Source organism: Mustela putorius, unplaced genomic scaffold (assembly GCF_011764305.1).
Source record: "Mustela putorius furo isolate JIRA1106 unplaced genomic scaffold, ASM1176430v1.1 tig00537248_pilon_pilon_pilon, whole genome shotgun sequence".
Classification (NCBI taxonomy): Eukaryota; Metazoa; Chordata; class Mammalia; order Carnivora; family Mustelidae; genus Mustela; species Mustela putorius.
In genome coordinates this window covers 12,860,316-12,877,246 of record NW_025422387.1, presented here as the reverse complement: position 1 = coordinate 12,877,246, position 16,931 = coordinate 12,860,316, and the positions used below count along the sequence as shown (strand labels likewise).

The 16,931-nt window shown below is 50.2% G+C and overlaps 1 protein-coding gene across 1 annotated transcript; it reads right to left on the bottom strand.

The window, feature by feature from the left end:
* Positions 1 to 2,003: 2,003 nt before the first annotated feature.
* HSPB8 (heat shock protein family B (small) member 8) lies at positions 2,004 to 15,037 on the bottom strand. Its single transcript, XM_004753334.3, has 3 exons — positions 14,148 to 15,037; positions 8,165 to 8,228; positions 2,004 to 3,039 (listed from the first exon to the last, which is right to left on the bottom strand). Exons 1-3 carry the CDS (start codon positions 14,509 to 14,511, stop codon positions 2,880 to 2,882), a joined length of 588 nt encoding a protein of 195 aa, XP_004753391.1. The 5' UTR covers positions 14,512 to 15,037; the 3' UTR covers positions 2,004 to 2,879.
* Between the last annotated feature and the right edge of the window lie 1,894 nt (positions 15,038 to 16,931).

Below are 16,931 nucleotides of genomic sequence, written 5' to 3'. Positions count from 1 at the left end.
CTTTGTTGGACAAACATCAAATGAGCAGGGATTTTCCCCCTTGACTCGAATGATTCCTCCTCCCACCCTGGAAAGCAGAGCAGTCAAGGTCAGTTTGGGTTTTTATGATTTTATGTTATGATTTCTGCTGCCGCACAGAGACCCAAGTTGTTGCATGGTATGCTGTGTGGGGACAAGGGTAAGTGAGAGGGGACTCTGGCTACCCTTGTGGCAGTCTGAGCTGAGACCCTATACAAAGAGCCAGCGAGGAGGGTCAGAGAGTAATTGTGAAGAGAGAGAACAGCGTACCCAAAGTGCTGGTAGCAAGAGAGGACTTGTCTGGTTGGAGGAACAGAGGGAAGTTAGGTGAGGCCGGAGGGTGACCGTGGGGGTTAAAGTATGGTGGAGAGACGCCCGGGGGCAGATCCCATAATGCCTTTCAAGCACGGCAAAGAAGCTTGTACTCAATCCTTCTGACAGTGGACAATGGGGAGCCATAAAAGGATTTTAAAAGGGACCCACCTTTCACCTGGGCTCCTGTGTTTTCTTCTTCAGGTGAGGCCCCTACCCCACCTGTCCCGCTACTTACTCAAGTGCTCCAACCCTTGTTGTAACACTTGAGTAAGTGCTCGTCAGACTTGTCTGGTCAGACTTGTCCGCCTTCAAATCTGACCAGAGCACTACCCTTCTTTCTGATAAGCCAGCATCCCAACCCCCCACCCCCCTGTAAAGCCCCAGCTTGAAATTCCATCTCTTTTCTTCCCACAAGGTGAATGGACTACTGAAGCCACGCCCATGTTTTCTTTGTGGAGAGAAAGGACGAGCCAGGTCTTATTTCGCAGTTAGTCTGGAGTCAGATTGCCCGGGCCCCTTGCTCACCAGGTGTGGGATTTGGGCCAGTGCCCTTAACCCTTCTGAGCCTCAGTTTCCTTATCGCTCAGGTGGAGATGAGAATTGAACATACCGCAGAGAATTGCCGAGCAATGGAACTGAGCCGACACGTGACACCCTAGCGTGGTGTCTGGTACATGGAAGCCCCCCAGTGAGGGACAGGCCTGCTTTTATCTGACTTTTCCTGTTAAGGGTCTGGGAGCTCATATGGGCAGGAATTGTGGCTCGTTGTTCACTGTATCCTTGGCTTCTAGTACAGGACCCAGCAAGTGGGTGTTTAGGAAATAGTCACTGACTTCTGTGGCCATTTGGGGATTTAGAGATGCCCTTGAAGATGGCTTTGCAGCCCATAAGCCCCTCACGAACTCTTACAAAAGCAAATGTCCAGATTCAAGTTCTGCCGTTATGCTGTGACTCGCCAGTTAGAATCAGCTTCTTCATTGTAAAACGAATGTCTGCTTAGGGTGTCACGGGAATTAACTGAGATTGGCTGGCCCCATTTTGCTCAATGAGATAAAAGGGAAACTCTTCTGAGAGCTTCTGGAAAAGATCTTGCCCACTGATAAAAAGGAAAGCCAGATGAGAAGACTTTTTTTTATCCCTGCCTTCTCTTTGGGTACATTGTCATATGAAGATGAGGTGACTGGAGCTGCTGCAGCCATTTCGCAAACATGAGGACAAATCTTGTAGACTTTGTCAGAGATGGCAGAGGAAAAAGATCTCTGGGCTCCTAAGTGGCATATGAACTGAAAAAAAAATTACTCTGAAATCACTCATCTCTAAATTTCTTGAAAAGTTAGACAATAGATGTTTATGTCATTTTTAAAAAAGATTTTATTTATCTATTTGACAGACAGATCACAAGTAGGCGGAGAGGCAGGCAGAGAGAGAGGAGGAAGCAGGCTCCCTGCAGAGCAGAGAGTCCAACTCAGGGCTTGATCCCAGGACCCTGGGATCATGACCTGAGCAGAAGGCAGGCTTTAATCCACTGAGCCACCCAGGTGTCCTGTTAATGTCATTTAAACCGCGATTTGTTGTATATCATTATTTGTAGCTACAAGCATTCCTAATTCATTTCATATCTCTAAATGGTATAGAGTTTAGCATTCCCCATCAAAAGAAGCACACAAGGCTAGGAACATCAGCTCTTTTATTATTATTATTATTATTATTATTATTATTTACTGTTATTTGCCCCTAAACAACAGCACAATTCAAATAACAATGACACACAAGTCCCACTCATATACATAACACCACTAGCCTGTCTGCCAGTCTGTCTGGCCTTTGCTTGGTTCCTGGTGGAGCTGTTTGGAGACAGCCCCCTCTGTAAAAATCCCAAATTGGACATAGGAGGCACAAGAAAGGACATGTGGAGGGGTGGATTTAGCCAGAGAATAAATGGGCTTCCAGAGTTCCTGGGGAGTGCCGGTTTGGGAACATGCTATATAAATGCTTGGCTGAGGAGGAGAAGGCACTGTTTTCAGGTGGCTGTTCGATAAATCCCATACGGGGAGGTAAGACCTAGCTCCCCCCCTTTGTAGGCCAGCGCTACAGAAAAACAGTAGAGTGAGCTAATGGGCTCCATCCACCAAAACATAAAGCAGGCATGAAAGTCAGAACCCAGAACAGGAATCTGGGTGACAGGGAGGTCCCCAGAGGGAAGCAACCTTTGCATTCGCTGCAAGGGAAAATACACTGTGAAATGTCATGTCCCCTACTACCTGTTTTGCAACTACAGAATGTGCAACATTTTCATCATGAGAAAAAAGGTAAAGAAAGAGAATCTTCCAGCATTTTGGCCTCAGGCAACTGAGCATGACGTGCCAAATGCTCCCTCCTGTGGAAACGCCTACTATTACCCTAGCCAGGGAGTCCGTGGTCAGGCCACCCCCACCCCCAACATTTTAGTTACACTAAATCTATGAATTCAGCTAAAGTCATGTACTCTGGAATCAGAGAAGCCCTGGGGATGGCAAGGGGAAAAAAGATGGGCCAGGACTAGGGTCTCAGGAACAGGTAACTTCCCGGCTGTCTTGGGGAAGCTCGTTGTTGAAACTGCTCTCTCCAAATGGTGAGTAAGGGGGGACCTGGGGAGCTTCGATGATCAGCAGGCCCTCTGGGGAAAGCGAGGCAAAGACTGTCACAGGGTCCACCTCTGCGGGAAGCCTAGGAGAAGCACAAGATATCATTCATGTATCGTGTTTCACGTAGCAAACTTTCGTGCATTTGGAAGAAAACAGCTTTTATACGAATTTAGGCTCTGAGGGCATACAATGCTGGGTTTGAATCCTGGCCCTGCCCCTCTCTGGCTGTGCAGTCTTAGCAAGGCCCTCATCTGCAAATGGAGATAGCAATATAAAAGGTGTGTAGTATTTGAAGGGGGTGTAGTATTTGAAAAGGTGAGAGTCTGAACAGGCTTTGCAAATGGTAACATGTTGTTCCAACAGTAACTTACAAGATCTCTGTGGCCCAGACCTTTGGTCATTGGTTGAGGTCTCCACCCACATTGGACCCCCAGGATCCCTTATAGAATGCAGAAGGTGTGAACTCACAGCAGGGAACAAGTTTCCATTTACCCTGTGCCCGCTGAAAGTGCTTTACTGCAGAATGCCTTACTGGTGAATTACTGCCGGAACAGGCTGGCCACATGGCAACATTCTTTCCCATGGTTAGAATGAACCTTGTTTTGGGCCACAGCTGAAGTATCTCTCTTAATAGGTCCTAACTGCTTGGTTCCCAAAACATATTTATAGGAAATGACCTGGCTAGAACTTTATAAAGAGCCCAGAGAGGGTCATAGGTAGGAATTAATATGTCCATTACACAGAACACTTAGCAGAGACTTGGGGACATCAAGTGACAGGCTCAGTCAGCCTCAAAGGGATTTCTGAATCCAACTCTGGTTCCAGTTTTGAAGGGTTTGTTGTTGTTTTGTTTTTATTTGTGTTTTTTTTTAATGATTTTTTGATGGTTTTGGGTGAAAGAGACAATCTGGGACATGGTGTCTTCAACTAATTACCGGAATGGTGAGAACATGTTCGTGGTCTCACTGGGATGCCATTACTTATAAAGACTATGAAAACTATGACCTCTGAGCACTTTCTACATGCCAGATCGTTCACCTAGTTATCATCTGCTTTAGTTGTTAACAATAATCCCACCAGGCAAGTTCTGTTACTGTCCCCACATCCAGACAAGAAAACTGAGGCCAGAGAGGTGAAGTGACTTGCCCAAGGTCACACTGCAGGAAAGCAGCAGATGGGAATGGAATTGGAATCTTAGCCTCCAAACTCAGAGCAGATGACCACAATGCACCAGACTTTTGAGCCAAAAGGGAAACCGGGAGGGTTGATCAGTGTAGACCTTTCCACGGGTCCAGGATGGTCCTGCCTTTAGAAGTACAGAGATTTTGATGAAAGAACCAGGCCAGCAGGCGGACCCACTGCTGGCCTTGGCAGGATCCTTCCTGGAGGGGGTGGGGAGTCTCTGCTGTGAGTAGCAACATGTAGCCACATGAACGGCATCGGACCCAGGAGACTCCTGCTAAATCAGAGCCACAGAGATTAACAAGGGGCCCTCTGGGAAGGAGCGAAGAGAAAAAGGGAACTTGGGCAGAGGCCAAGTCAAACTTCTGAAGCACAGAGGAGGCCAAAAGTCTGGACCTCCCTCCTACTGCTGGGGATCGGCCAACTCTGTTTAACTATTTGCCTGCTAACCCATAGCGCACCTGGTACAATGGGGCAGGGCCGCTGTGATGCAGAGCACGGCCTTTGCAGGCAGGCAGACCTGAGTTCGAATTCTGCTTCTTCCTGACTGTCTGACCTCAGGCTAGTGAGCTGGCCTCTCTGAACCTACCTCCTTATAGGAAAAGTGGGTTAACGGTTTCTACCTCTTAAGGTAGTGCAAGAATTACATGGAATAATGATGTAATTATCAGTGCCTGGCATACAGTAAGTGCTCAATAAGTGTTAGCCTCTGCGTCATTACTACAGTCACCGACTGTTTAAGTGGGCACCTTGATGGCTGTGTATATTTTAGCCCAAGCTGTGGTATCACCAAGCCAAAAAGGTCAGAACCCAAAAGAACCTCCTCTTTTGTTCAGGGCAATGCTCTCATGTTATACCTGGGGAAACTGAGGCCCGGAGGCAGGAACAGACTCTTTCAAAGTCTCTTGCCAGGTGACCTTGGTCACCTGGTGACCATGACATTTTCCCCATGGTGGGAAAATTATTCCTCTTTCATTCTCTTTCTGACCTTCCATTTCATCCAAAGGAAGGTCTCAGCTAAGTGTTAACATCCTTAGCCTCTATCCCTTGCTGTTTTCTGTTTTTAACGGAGAGAGAGAGAGCGCGGATTTAAGGCTTGGACCGTTAAGCAGACAGTGCTACCTATTCAACCGCATTTTTCTTTCATTGCAGTTATTTTGATTGCCCTCTTCAATGAAGATTTTAGTAGGAATTTAACTTTTGCAAAAGTGACCTGATCCAAAAGAAAAGAAATCTTAAGCAAATAATAATATGGGAACCTAAGCACATAAGGCAAAAAGTAGTTGAAAATGGTCCGTGAATGACTGCAGTCTGGTCTCTCCTAATCAGGTAGGAAGGCCATGGGCTTTGAAGGCGGGGAGACCAGTGTTCAAATCCCAGATCTGGCTCGTTCCTAGCTGTGTGACCTTTGTGGGATTTCAGAATCCCTCTGAGCTTCAGTTTTCTCATGCAGAAGATGGTCTTAATAATACTACTTCATAGGATTCTTTTAGGGCTGAAATAATACTAAAACTAATCCCCTCTTCACATGGGTCTTGACACCCTGCAGATGTCAGTAAATGGCAGAACGGATATCTGGGAAGGTGTGGAGCGAGGACCTAAAGTTTGCTTTGACTCTGAGCATCTTCCAGGGATGATTTTCTGAGTCCCCTGCTTCCTGTCCTCCCACCCAAGTTATAGTCTTGTCCTGCCCCTAACCTGATTGGCAAATTCCAAGACCACTCCTGCTCTGCCTCATCAGTCAACATGGCGCCTTTCACATGGGGATGGATGTGTTGGGAAGAACTTTCTAGCCTTGGCAAAGGCAAACAGCTGTAGCATCCTGCCTGGGAGGAAATCTCCAAGGGGCTCAGTGTGGCTGAAGGAGCCTCCCTGTCCTCTGATGACCGGAGCTTTTCCTAGGAGAGGTAATGGAGCCTCCTAAGAGTGGGCCTGGGCCATCCTTGGTGTCTAGAGTCTGGGCAGAGCCAGGGGGGTCCCAGGATGTCCCGGCTGCTCTCATGTGACTCCAGCTTGGCCGAGTTTTTTTAGTAATATTAGCCCCCACGGACTGAACACTGAGTGTGAATCCCATGCGAAGTGCTTCACACGACTCCTCTCATTCCCCAACACAGCTCTGTCCATGAGGGCATGTGGGGACAGAAGCTCAGGGCAGTTCACGGATCTGTTCCAAGTTACCCACTTTCTTTATCATGGAACCAGGCCTCCCTACATCCAGAGGAGTTTCAAAAGACTTAGCAGCTGGCCCAGTGGGACAATGACCCACCAGAATGGATGGATATGTGTCATAGTGATGGAGGGGGGTGTTGGGGACTCCTTGTTGCTGGAACGTGGGGAAGGTGTGGAGGGCCTCCCTGGGGGCAGAGTCAGGCTGGGCAGGGTGGTTAGGGAGGGCACTTAGGGGGCTCAGGACAATGGCTAGTTTAATATTTTAACAAGTAGCTCTGCTAAGCAGCTGGACCCCAGCTGTGCCTTGAGCCGCTTTAGGCAATTCTGTCTGGTCAAGTCACCCCCACAAGCTGCTTTCCCGGAGCCCTCGGAGATGGAGAAATCCACATTTTATAAAGACGATTAACCCCCTGACTTCTTTCCAATTCAGTCCCTTCCACAGCGTTGTCCCGCCTGGGACTCCATCCTGACGCCTTATCTGAGTCTCTTCCGAGAAACAGCAGCTTCCCCTGCACTCCCCGACCCTTTCTTTCCTCCTCTCTCTCTCCCGCCCAGCAGCGTCCAGGGAGCGGAGTGGGTCTTGGGGATGGCAGGCGAGCCAGCGAGTGGGAAGGAAAGCAGCCCATTCGCCTTATCAGGAAGCGTCCATGGGCTTCTAAGAACTCCAGAGGCGCTGGGCGGGTCAGGACTGGGCACATGGAGGGAGAGACAGGACTGCAGAATCTCTTCCAGACCCGGGACATTTCCACCAGGGATAGGCATGGAGTAAAAACTCAACACCGCCACGCATAGTAGTAAAAACAAACACTACTTATGGGAACCTACTGTGCACCAGTGGCCCTGCCATGATTTCATTTCCGTTTCTGTTGGTGACTCCGGAATCAACAGCCACCCGGTCCCTTTTACAGGTGCTGAACGGCATCCCGTGTTCTAGGCATGAGCCCTGTGCCCAGGGTTCAGGGATCTGTTTGGGGCTGTTCTACATTCGAACTGTAAGGACTCTGGGCAGGTCATTTCCTCTCTGGGAACTTAGTTTCCCCGTCATACAAGGAGGGTCATGTCCCTTCTGCCCGCTGCAAAGATTAAATGCATTGACTGGGACAAGACTCTGGGGCCAGAAGTGGATACGCACGTAGTAGAGAGCTGCTGGGGAGGGGTGTGTCTGGGAAGAGGAGTCCCCCGTCAGCCCCTTGCCCTAGGCTCCCTCCCTCCAGCTGGCTGGCCTTGATTCACTGGGCCAGCCTGCTGGCCTTCCTGCTGCTGGCCTGATTCCCCAGGCTCAGCTCTCCCCACACCCCTCCGCAAAACGTGCCCTTCATGCGTCCTCAGCCTCCAAAGCCCTCCCGGGAGGAGACCGCAGTGTCGGGACACCTTCCAGCTTCATTCCCTCAGGTGCTCTAGGGAGGGCAGCCTGCTCTCCCGTGGTGGGACACTTAGAGCAATCAACCTTCGCAAGATTCTGCTGGGTACTGGGCACCAGGGGAGGGTCTCTCTTGACGTTGGTGGAGATCCTTCCCAGGCCTGCCACGTGGCTCAGTGAGTGCCCCAGTTTGCATGGCATCACAGATGTGTCATTTGGCCTCTCAGACTCTCCATCTGCAAAGTGGCCTCGTTGATGCCCGCCTCGCAGGGCATTGAGCAGGTGTGACGACCGCGTTTACGCACCCCCCTTTCTGGGACCCCATGGCAGGTTTGCTGTGACACCTTCTCCACGTTAGGGGTGAGCCTTGAATTCCCTGATCTGGGGCTTGTCTTGAAAGAGAGATGCCTAAGAGGGAGTCGCTCCAGATCTTGGGTCCCGGACATGACCCGCTCCTCTACCCCTACCCCAGAACCCACACCACCAGGGAACTTACTGGATTTTCTTTGTGAAGTTCTTGGAAACGATGCCACCTTCTTGCTGCTTCTCTTCATGTTTGCCTAGAATAGAGAGGAATGCCGCGGGTAAGCATCTATGTCCCCGGGACTCGGTCAGGTCTCGGGCTTGGGTTCGAGTCCTGCCCCAGCCCCTGCTCCACCCTTTGGCTCAGGGCTCAGTCTGGAGACACCAGTTGTCTGAGCAATCTCATCCCTTCCCCCTAGATGGCCAGCCAGTCTAACCAGAAGGCTAGCCTTCCAGGAAGGCTGGTAGAAAAGAAGCAGGGGACATGTGTTGATGGCTGGCTTGCTGCCCAGTGGGCTTTACAAAGCTCAGAGCCTTTCCTAGCTTTGAAGGTAGGTTTCCTTCCCCTTTGGTTATGGGGGCGTAAGTGATGAAGCCCAGTGATGGGTCACAGTCACCTAGCAGGTGCATGGCTCGCCTGGGCTCTGAATCAGCTCTCACTGACTCTGCGCTTAATGCTGGGGTCTCACAGCCCTCTTCCTGGCCCAGCTTGTGATTAGCTGAGCCACATCACCTGTGCCTAGAACAGATGAATTGCCTGGAAATAATGCTTCAATCTGCTAAAACAAACAAACAAAACAAAAACACCCTGAGTCTCCAAAGTGGGGGGGGGGGTCTCCTTAAAAAATAGAACACTAGACACCACAGATATGAAATTCTCCCAGCCCGGCCTTCTACAGGGTAGCAGGGGAGGGCAACCCTTCTTTCCTCAGGAAGAAAAAAGATAAGATTACAGGAAGGTGTGAGCCCAAACTGGCTATCGCCTTGCAATTTATATAGCAACTTCTGAGCCTCTTGGCTGCTTCTCACTCTTTTTCCTTTATTAAATGGGGAGAACCTCTAATTCCTCTCTCTCTCTCTTTTAAGATTTTGTTTATTTATTTGAGACAGAGTAAGCACAAGCTGAGGTCATGGGCAGAGGGAGAAGCAGACTCCCCGTTGAGCAGGGAACCCAATGTTCAGCTCAAACCTTGGACCCCAAGATCATGACCTGAGCCCAAGGCAGATGCTTAACCAACTGGGCCAACCAGGCGCCTCTCTAATTTCTCTTTAAACAAACCAGATCAGTGCCCAGTGGAGCTTTCCAGTTCCTATCTTTATTTGTTCCTCATCTGTGAGGCCACTTTCCCCAGCCAAGAACCCTCATGCACACAGGGACACCCTTCTGAGAAGCTTTGGAATCCAGAATGTAAATAACCTTGTAGGAATTTTTTTTTTTCCAGCCCAGGTTTTTAAAAAACTGACAATTTATAGGTGATTACCTTATTAATTGCACGTTTTATTATTCACAATTTCTTTATTAATGACTTTGTTCTGATTGTAAAGCAATACAAACATACCCTAGAAAAATGTAGAAAATAAAGAAGTACATGATGGCCCCTCCCCGCAGGAAACCACATTTTTTGGCATAAGTTCCAGACTTATCTTTCTGTGTTACTTAGGCATGCATAAATATTATATAGCAGAGATGTATATCACATATTTTCACAAATGGGATCATATTTTATGTTACGCTCAAAACTGCTATCTCTTGCTAACACGTGATAATGATTTTTCCATGCTGTTCCAAATACCCTCCCACAACATGACTTTTTAATTGTTGCACAGTGTTCCACTGTAGGGAAATTTAAGTTCATTTAGCCACTTCCTGACTTTTGGGCACCGAGACGGGTCTCTGACCTTGGAGAGAACCTCACTGCACCGAACTTCCTTACAGCTGGATCTTCGCATCCAGCCTGATGACTTCTTTAGGATAAAGTCTAAGTTCTGGAATTTCTGAGGCTCCATGTGTATAGCTAAACGGCTCTTAGGAAAGGCTGCTTCCGTTTGTTCACTCACGGGCTGGGCAGAAAGGGGTACACGGAGAGGAATTTGTTTTTAAACCCGAGTGTCTGGCTATCCAGAGCTCGCTTTGTTCTGAAGGTGCTGTTGCTGGGAGAGTCGATTTGGACCTGCCAAGTCCATGAGTACCAACTGTCCAGCCCTAACCCAGGCCTGTGGCCAGGGGAGCACTGCCTGTTCCCTGACACCCTCCCCAGAGCCTGGTCCTCCAGAGGCCTGCTTCCCCTGGGGACCGGCCAGTGCTTCTGACTCAGCCCTTTTGCACACTTGGTGTCCTGAGAATAAGAAACAATAACGAAGATCAAAAGAATAGCAGTAGCAGACTCCTATATAGTGCTTCTATGATGTCAGCTGCCCCCCACCCCCCAGCCCCTGGCTATAGCTACTTCTTTCATTTTCATGATAACCTTAGAAAACTGGGGTGTAGGCGGGGGATGGAAGTTCAGAGAGGTTAAGTGATATGCCTAGGGCCACACAGCTTGGAAGTGTTGGAGCAAAGTGATATAGGTTTTGGACCTAGCACATCCCTATTCCTCTCTGAGCCTCAGTTTATTCTTCTCTAAAATGGGGGTGACAACACCTTCCTAATTATTGGGTTGCTGAGCGAATGAGAATGAGTCACAGAACTGCTTTGTAAATTGTAAAAATGTGTGAAGGCGAAGGTTTGTGGCTTATTTTGATGTCTGGAAAAAGGACTGCTCCTGAAAGGCTAAGCTTGCCTGTCCATGCCCTGAAAGTAGGGTACTGGGGTTAGGGAGGGGAGGATCTCTGAGCAGGCGCAGCTCCAAGATTTCCATAAAGAGGAGCCTGGTTGAAAATGGATGTTGTCTACCCGAGGCTCATCTTGAAGCTTAATTTGCATATAATTTGAATATCTATTTATTGGGGCAGTTTAAGGATTATGAGTGATTTTTAATTTCTTCTTTTGCTTTCCTATCTCCATTTTCTACCATGGAAATATTTTATTTTTGTAAACAGAAAAAAGGTAATTATGATTCTTTTTTTAAAAAAAGAACTCATCCAGAGGCCATCGCAAGCCAGAGGCCCCTCACAGCTACTATTTTTCCAGCATGCCTCAGAGAAATGTAGGTGCCAAGAAGCAGGCATCAGCACTCTGGGGAAAGCCATTGGCTTAGCCATTGGAAAGAAGGTGCTGTTTCCAGGGGATTCAGAGGCCCTGGGATTAAGGAGAAGGGGGGTGGGCATAAGGCCTCTGGGTTTTCCAGTTCCTCCTTGGCCAGGACCTGGCCCAGTGGCCCATGAAGAGAACACTTCTTGGCTGGAGGCTGCAGGGTAGTAGGGGTGGATAAGGCATCATGGAAAGCATCTAGTCTAGCATTTTCCAAATACTTCCCTGGAACTAGACACTCAGATGTGGTCAGATAAGACTGGGCTGCCTCCAGAGATCCACAAACTACCCTAGCAAATTCAAAGCTCTGATAAGTCCTGCAATGACCTGTTTATAATTTTGTTTCCTCTGGCTCGTTTCTAAAATTCTGGACCTCCTATCCTGCATTCTTAGATACCTACTGATATCTTAAAATGTACCCTTTGACAAATACTGATTTAGATCAACTCCTCCTAAGTAAAACGGAGATCCAAGATATGGTGGGGTTTGCCCAAGGTCATATAATCAGAAGAAAATCTGGCCATCCTGACTCAGAACTGTCTAAGCAGGCTTGGCTCTTTGAATTGCCATAGAGGATGGCAGGGGGTGTGTAGATCTCAGGTGAGTTACTATCCCTGAGTCTCAACTTCCTCACTTACCAAGTGGGTATCACAAACCTACCTACCCATGTTGCCTTGGGAGTCCATGTGAGGAACCAGGGAGCCAACATACGTAGGTATTGAGAGCCAGGTGCTTGAGGAAGAATAGGTCTGCCGTTATGTGATGTAGGATTAAAGACTGGATCTGATTTTAAATGGAGCCCCGATATCAATCTGATTTCTTAAATCCATTTTCTGAGAGTCTCTGTACGTGTCCTCAAGGGATTTGGATTCCCTCAAGCTGAGGTTGCTAAGTGCACACCTGGGAGGCATTTTTATAAAGTTAAAAGGCTTTGTCTGCCTTACGGAAGCACCCAACAACCCTATTTCACAAATATGGAAACTGAGGCTCCATGACTCGCTCAAAGCCTCATGCAGAGCTGGATTAGTAAAGTGCTTAGCCAGGATCTCAGCCTGGAGCTGCCACAGCCCATTCAAAAAGAAGCACCTAGAAAGGAGTATGAAGGAAATACCTCCCAGGGGCCACAGGGCATGGGAAACCCTCTAACCTGGGGTGGAAGATTCTGGAATCCTAATTAAAGCAAAGATGGGGGAGGTGGTGGTGGTAATCCCCTTATTCACAGAGTGCCAGATGGAAAAACACTTACTCGCCCCATCTCACAGACTTTCTGCATTTATCATCATACACTGTGTGTATCTTTTATGTTCCCTACGGACTTGCAGGGCTGATATTACGCTCCCCATTCTTCAGATAAGGAAGCTTAGTGGGAAGACGTTTCTTGTCCTTATCCATCTGGCCAGGTCGGGATTTGAACCCAGGTCTCAGGGAGCACCTACCACTTATGGTCTCCCAGGGCCTTGCGCTGTGCCCAGCATTTTAATAACAGCCGTGTCACAGCCATGAGAATACTGATCCCTCGTGTCCCAGGCAGCAGGTCTACACTGGACACACATCAGCTCATATAATACAGCCATCTTCCTGCCGTGTAGCCACTGGAACCCCCATTTCCAGATAAGGAAACAAAGCCCAGAGAAGATAAACAGTTTGCCCATCCTGCTGGGCCATGGCAGAGCCCGGTTCAGAACTGCAGCCAACTTGGAAAGGCCCAGCCGAACCCCTCCATCCACACGTGGCCCCAGCGTGTCTCGTGGCCCATCATACCCGGCCCTGGCCTCTGATGTTTATAATTCCACCCTGCGAGGCTTTGAAACTACCCCCACGCACGGCCCTGCCCTGCCGGGCTTGTCTCTGCCCAGCCTGGCTTTGCAATGGCTTTTATTGATTTTCTGGCTGGGAGCCTGCCAGGAACACACTCTTTTTAATGGAGCGTTAATTGCGAGGGAAGAGAGAGGAAGCCGTTCCTCCGCTGCCAGGCTTAATGGGGACTGAGCCTCCTGTCTCCTCTTCCTGTCTCCCAGGCTGGGAGGTGGCTCAAGCCCTAGGCCTGGAGTCCTAGGCAGGCCCAGACTCTTCCTCCTGGCTGCTGACTCATGGCGTGACCTTGGACAAGTCTTGCTTGGGCCTCAACCTTCTCAGCTGCAAAATGGGAGTAGACAGGCCCGGCTTCTCAGGGCTGGAGTGAGTGAGGGGTTATCTGGTAGAAGGAATGTAAGAGTCTTAGCCCAGTTCTTGGTAGCCAGTAGGTGCACAATAAACCATCAAATCATTTTTGGCCTCCTAGTTCCCAAGACAGCCTGGTTTAAATCCATGTGGCCATGGGCAAGTTACTTTAAGCTTTCTGTGCCTCAGTTTCCTCATCTGTTAAAAAGAGGACACAAACAACCCCCCCCGCCCTGTTGTTTTAACTGAGCTGCTACAGGTAAAGTGTGTAGTATGGTGCCAGGTAGACAGTAAGTGCTAACCAGGGTTGCCAGTTAGTATCGTTACTGTGACTACCATGCCTCAGTTTCCTGTTCTGGGACAAGGGAAGGTATTCCTCTTGAAACCTGTGCTGAGTATTAGCTCAGTCATGGCCTACCCTTCTACACTGTGCTGTGCCCCTGGGGTGTCGGGAGTCCTAGCTCTTGTCTTTATATTTCTTCTCTGTTTAACTTATTCTTTATATGATTTTTTTTTTTCTGTCAAAACACGTGCTGTGGTTTCCGTTTCCCTGCCTCTACTCTGACTGGTACAGCCCCCAAAGCCCCCCCACCCCCAACAGCTGTGTTGGGTTGAGGTGTCTCCTGGAAGCCTGGACAGGAGTGCTTTTCCATAAAGATAACTTCTGTGGGCTCACTGGGCTGCATTCCTGAGCCCTGAAGTCACCTGTGTCACACGCTGCTGTCACAGCTCACCCTCTAAGGGAACAGACGTTCTCTTGGCTGTTCCCGGGCCTGAGGCCTACACCCCTCTCCTGGGTTCTCTCTCACTTGTGCCCCTCACTTACCAGACACCTCCACGTAGCCGTCCTTGGTCTTCACCATCAGTTCCTCTGGCTTAAAGCTGTGCACGTTGACGCACACTTTCCAGGGCTCCCCCGGGAAGGGAGGGGGACTCCTGCCCTCGGCAGGTACCCCAAACCTGGCTGCAGCCGTCGGCCCCCGAGGCACCATGCCTGACCTCAGGGTCCCAGGCCACCCAGGGGAGAATCGAGGCAGGGCCCAGTTGCGCCATGAGGCCGTCAGGTCGTCGGGGAAGGGGTCCATGCCAAAGTCATCATCCAGCAGGCGGGAGGAGAGGGACGAGTCCCGGAAGGGGTCCCGGCGCAGGCGGCTTGGGTAGTGGCAGAAGGGCATCTGACCATCAGCCATGACTGCTGAGCTGGAGGGGAAACAGAGGCTCAGAGAGAGGGAGCCACCTGCCCAAGGTCACACAGCAAGGTGATGTGGGGGGCGGCTGGCCCTCCAAGCTTATTCTTCAGCTTCAGAAAATGCTGAACCATCCACTGCCAAGGACAGAGGGGGGTTTACCCGGCTGGGGTCCCAGCCCCCAAAGGCACTTCAGAGGCGACCTCCAGCCGGCCCAGCAGAATTCCAGAGGGCCTCGCTCTCCGCACTGCCTCACCGGAGATCAGCCAGTCCCTGTCCGCCCAGGCTGACCAGGCTCTCAGCCAGAGCCGCTGAGATGCCTGGAGGAGCGTCAGGAGCTTAATAAACCCAGGGACGCAGGCCTAGAAACTTCTCCTTGCTTCTCCTGGGCTCAGAGCCTTCTATTTATTGCCGCTTGGGGCTGGGGGCGGGTTTTGCCAGTGCCTCCTGTCACAGGAGTATTCGGAGGTGATGAACCAGTCCCTGAGAATCGGCTGAGGGAACAGCTGTGCTCCCAGGGGGGCGGGGAGTGGCCTTGTCGTCCTAGTCCAGCCAGCCGGTCCGGACACTCTCCTCCCCCGCTGGGCTCTGCTCCGCCCCCCTCTTCCCTGCTCCCTCCCCCAAGCTGCCTCCCCACGCTCCTTGCAAAGGCTGGCTAGGCTATTAATAACCCTCTGCCTGCCAGGGCTCAGGCCACCCCAGGAATACCTTCTCCAGAGCCTGCTGCGTTTCGCCCCACCTTGGGGTCCTGCAGAAGGAGAGGAGAGAGATGGGAGCCCGTGGATTTGAAGGCAGGTGGCCTTGGGCTGCAATTCCTACTTATAGCCTGACCGGGGAGCTTGCCTTCAGCATCCTATGAGAGCAGTGTGCCCTGGACATCTGTGAGCCCGTCAGTTTTCCCACCTGTAAAATGGACATAATATCCATCCATCTATTGAAGGGCATCTTGGCTCCTTCCGCAGGTTGGTACATATACACCCAAAGGAGTGTTACTCAGCCATCAGAAACTCGGAATGTGCATCATTTGCATTGACACGGATGGACCTGGGGGGGATTATGTTAAGCGAAGTAAGGCAAGCCCAGAAAGACCATTATCAGATGGTTTCACTCATTGGGGGAACATAGGCAATAGCCCAGAAGATGAAATCTGAAGAGGAAGGAATCAGAGAGAGAGATGAACCATGAGAAACTGTGGACCCTGGGAAATAATCTGGGGGGACCAGAGGGGAGGAGGTGGGGGAGGGAGTGACAGGGTGATGGGCATTGAGGGCACCTGCTGTGATGAGCACTGGGTGTTATACTTAGCTAATGAATCACTGAGCACTACATCAAGGACTGATTATATACTCTACAGTGGCTAACGGAACATAAAAAACCCATATAATCCCAATACCAAAAAATTAAGTTTTATTAGAACACACACACAAAAATTGTACATAAATGAAAAAAAAATGGACTTAATAGTAGTCACCTCGTGGGTGTGTCCCTGAGGACTGCTAAACATTCAGCAGACTGACTCTTTCTTTGATATATTCGATTTTGAGTTCTCAATTACGTAAGGCTTGCTGTGTGCGAGGCCCTGTTTGAAGCGCTTTCCAGTTATTAACCTGGCTTCAGCCACAACAACAGTCCTGTGAGGAACCTGCCCTTGGAAGGGATAACCAGTGGTAGTCCTATTATGACTGTTAATAATGCTAATTATCGGAAGGTGCCCGGGTCTGGTCTGAACCAGAAGCCCAGAGAGGACCTGCTTGCTGGATTTCTCTGTTCCTCCCCCGCAGCTTGGAGAATGAACTTACACATTGTCCTTCGACAATAAGCTTGGGCCCCCTGAGCTTGGGTTCCCATCTCTGATCTGGCCCCAACAAGAGGTGGGCGCTGTGGGCACACTGTTCTCTCTCTCTGGGCTGCAGGGTCTCAGCCCTGCCTTCCTCGCAGGGTAGGGTGGGGTGGGGTGGGGGTGTTCAGGAATTCAGTGAGTCACTGGTTGAGAAATCAGTTTGAGGTTAAGCAGTGCCTGCATGAGGCCCTTTGCTAAAAATAATAGTATGGGGAACAACAGCCGTCACCATGTAGAGCTCACTCCTGTGTACCTGTCTTCCTGGGAAGCCCAGGGCTGCCCTCCTCATGTTAAACCCCCACAACAACAACGGGGGTGTTCTCACCACCCCCATTTTGCAGGTGAGAAAGCAGAGGCGTGGGGCGTGGCTCTGGGTGGCAGGGCCGGGGTGGGGGGCACCTGGGTCCGTGCGGAGCAGACAAGACAGGTGGAGACCCCCACTCTCCCTGCCCAGCTGGCCGAGAGTGGGAGACCGAGGTGCCCCCCACTCCCCCATCCCGAGGAAGTGACTGGGTCCCCGTTTGACTCTGGTGAGATCATGTGGCTCTCGAAGCTTCAGGCTGACATCATGGCTGGGCACAGA

Coding starts and splice junctions, on each gene's coding strand:
- HSPB8 (XM_004753334.3), bottom strand. CDS start 14,511: ATGGCTGATGGTCAGATGCCCTTCTGCCACTACCCAAGCCGCCTGCGC. Junction 8,229..14,147: donor CGGCTACGTGGAGGTGTCTG/GTAAGTGAGGGG, acceptor TCTCTATTCTAG/GCAAACATGAAGAGAAGCAG. Junction 3,040..8,164: donor AACTTCACAAAGAAAATCCA/GTAAGTTCCCTG, acceptor TGCTTCTCCTAG/GCTTCCCGCAGAGGTGGACC.